The 3,678-nt window shown below is 34.2% G+C and overlaps 1 protein-coding gene across 1 annotated transcript; it reads left to right on the top strand.

Moving 5' to 3' along the window:
- Window positions 1-812: 812 nt before the first annotated feature.
- LOC122539032 lies at window positions 813-3,226 on the top strand (the record flags this gene model as incomplete). Its single annotated transcript, XM_043673604.1, has 3 exons — window positions 813-882; window positions 994-1,307; window positions 2,665-3,226. Coding segments are annotated over exons 2-3 (852 nt in total), but the record flags the coding sequence as incomplete, so codon positions are not given.
- Window positions 3,227-3,678: the final 452 nt, after the last annotated feature.

Genomic DNA, 3,678 nt, shown 5'->3' with positions numbered 1-3,678 from the left:
CCCTCACCTATGGCTAATCAGAAACGAGTAGTATATGTTCGCTTATTTATTTGTTTTGTTCCCGGACATTTGCATTTCCTACACAGAAGAAAAACCAGTTTCCTTACATTGGTCGTTACATTGAACGGCATTATTTTGTCACGTTAGCATTATCCGTTCGATCTTGGTAAAAAAAAAGAAAAGTCAGATTTTGAAATCCCTGATTCATGCGATAAAGGTACATTTCAAGTCAATCGGTGAGATATCCCGAGTAGCCAGTTTAAAAAATATAGATTTGAGAAAAATATTCATACTTGCAATCAGTCGAGCAGTACAAAAAATAAAATATTATGAAATAACAATAGCATAAAAATAAATAATAATATAAATGATATTATAAAATAAAATATTTTTCGAGAAAAACGCGTTTGAAGTTTTTACGTACTATACTTACGTACACCGTAATTTTAAACATCTATACATTTATTAATTTTACGAATTCAAACGAATCCTTTTTACATAGACATTTTCGAAAGCATGTATTTTGAGAAAATGTAAAAGAAAAATTGATTTTTTAAGCTGCAATACTAGAATACCTCCAGAAGGTCACTCGTCTTCGAGGAATATTCTGTTCGTCTACTGCGATACTATTTTGTTGGGTTTGGACAACTGTTTGCGTTAGTATGCCAGTTAGCGGCCTGATCGATAATTAACTCCGTATCGTGGAAAATTATCGTGATAATCTATCTGCACGCGTCTCGCGCTCACCGCCAGTCGACACGGTGTGATATCAACGTACAGTTCTCTTTCTCTCTCTCTCTCTCTCTCTCGACGATGTTTTTTTTTTTTTATATCAAACACGCTCGCCTATCTCGCTGAAAATAACGTTGTTATCAGAAATCGGTATGATGACCGTTCCTAAGTAGTGTCAACGAAGAAATGAAACACAAGTTGAAAAAAAAAAAAAAAAAAGAAAAAAGGAAAGAAAAATAGCAAAGTAACGTTTGATTGCAGGATGAATTATGCCCTCTTTGTGTGATGGACGCACAGTCCGAGGGAGTGGCAATTCACGAAATCAGTCGAATCGCGAGCACGTCGTGTAACCAACGAGAAGACGCTGATATTGAGAAAAGTGCGCTAAGCGAGGACGAAGAGAACGATATGCCACCGATACCGGACACGGTGCCAATGTCAAATACGACGGCCATCGCTGAAAGTGATCAGATCGACGGCCAGCACGGGAACGTCGATCAATCGAACAGCAATTTGACCGCTAACGAGCCGCTGAAACGTCGCCGGACAACTGAGGAGATCGCCAGTTTTAATATGTAAGTATCGATCCGTTATCGAGATTTTATCTCGTGGGCGTGTACGATCGATCGACGCGTACCGGATGTTATGAGTTAGTTCTCTGTTCAGAATGTTCGTGTTAATGTCGCGTTTGACCAGTTACTACTTTCATTGATCTTTCGTTGATCGTTGTTTACGAGTGGTAAAGGTTTCGCGAGCAAGAAAATTGGGGGGGAAAAGTTTAAGTTGCGTGGAAACAAGTGTTTTTGAGCTTCGTAGGAAACTTTAGACAAGTTTCGTTGCAAAAGGTTGGTTCGATTTATCTGTGTGAAACATTCGTTGGTTTTAGAAAACAGTTGGTTAGATTTCACGATTTAGATAGATGATAGTTGATATTTTTAGGAAATGTCATTGTTCTTAGGTAACGTAAATTAATTTGATATCACTGTTCTTGAGAAACATAAATCTCTGGCATTTCAAGATTTATCTAGATTCTTGAAGAATTTGATTTATTTTCCATATTTATGGAAATATATCTTTCTATTATTATTAAATTTTTCCCTTACTAACGATGTTGGTAAAATTATTGAGATCTCAGAATAGGAAAGATACTTAGAATATTGAAATTATTATTAAATGAGCCGTCAATTCCCACTTTTTGAATTTCTCTAACTTTTAACAATCTTTTTTTTTTTGTTTAAAATAAATTTATTCAATAATTAGGCTTAATATCACTAAATGATAAAAATAGTACATAATTAATAAATAATAAATAATTTATTTTGAGTGCCAATGGAATTATTTCAAGGATGTACGATTTTATGCATTTTGTATGTTGCCAAAGCTATTCCTATGCAATATTTGTTTGAGTTTAAATTTCAGAGGAAATTTTAAAAAGGAACGTGTACCATTAACTGTCAAAAATTAGTTCAGTGACGTATTAAATTAAAAAAAAAAAAAAAAAAACAAATCATCATACATATTTATAAAACACGAGGTATTAAAAGAAATGACATTATTCTTTTCAAATTTCTCAGTAATAACATAAACATATCTAATCAAGAACACATCGACATAGAAAATTAAAAACTCGAAGAATTGAATAATTGTTAAGTTTTTTAGCAAACAAACTTATCTAAAAAAAAAAAAAAAAAAAGATGTAGAAATTAATACAGTGCTTCTCTTTTTTAAAATTGATTAGAGAAATTGGTAAAACATTGAATTGACAAAGGAGTGACTCGAATGTTCAGAAGCTCGAAACGGACGAAGTACGAACCAACCTTCCCCTTGAAGAAAACATAAAAAGTTAACGCTTTTATCCCCTCTTTTTTCCCCCCGGCGTCCGCGATAATCAGAATTTCGCGTCACTGATCCGTGTCGTTTCTTTCGCCTTAGGTCCGACAGGAAGTCAAAGAACTGCGCGACCTTCTATTTCCGCCACTTGGACACTGATTCCGAGCAGAACGAGGACGGGGCGATCGCTATGGAGGATTCCTCGGATGAAGAGTGGACGTACACGTCGTCGCGGTTGAATATTACGAGCGAACAACAACGAAACACAAACGTGGTGGTGCGTCTGGACTTCCGCGAGGGGCAAAGTGAATCACGGGAGACTGCCGAGGGAGACGGGAAAACGAGCGAGAGGAAGCCCGTGAAGGAGAGCTCGTCCAGCATGGAGGTTGTCGACGAGAGTAACGAAACCGACGCGTCTTCTTGCAACAAGAAAGACAGCGATGACGAAACTAGCAACGACAAAACGAGCATTGAGAGGCTGATCAAGGGGGCGGAGAAGTTAGTCGGGGAGGAAAGGCGCAACGGTGCCTCCAAGACATTCCCTCAGTTCATATTCGACGATAAGAAGGGTTTAACGAACAATCATCGCGCCAAATACGCGAGGATCAAAGAGTGGTTGAAATTGAACTCCGCACGAAGCCACGATGGACATTCTACGTCACAGGTGGGTTGTAATATATATATATATATATATATATATATATATATTTTATATTTTACTATATATGAAATATACTATATAAAAAATATATATTTACTATACATTTACTATATATTTTATAAAATTACTAAATTTAATTACTTACTAATTTAATTACTTTATTTTATAAAATTACTAAATATATATTAAAATATATTTTACTATATATTTACTATATAAAAAAATATATATTTTACTATATATTTACTATATAAAAATATATATTTTACTATATATTATATTTACTATATAAAAATATAGATTTTACTATATATTACATTTACTATATAAAAATATATATTTTACTATATATTATATTTACTATATATACATATACATAATACATATATATGTACGTATGTATGTATGTGTAGAGAACGACCTGCTGCATTGATTGATGCAAAAGAAAAAAAAAT

The sequence above is a fragment of the Frieseomelitta varia genome, unplaced genomic scaffold (assembly GCF_011392965.1).
Source record: "Frieseomelitta varia isolate USP_RPSP 00005682 unplaced genomic scaffold, Fvar_1.2 scaffold_1885, whole genome shotgun sequence".
NCBI classification, from domain to species: domain Eukaryota; kingdom Metazoa; phylum Arthropoda; class Insecta; order Hymenoptera; family Apidae; genus Frieseomelitta; species Frieseomelitta varia.
The sequence above is the reverse complement of the archived record's forward strand: the minus strand, read 5'-3'. Positions and strand labels throughout refer to the sequence as shown.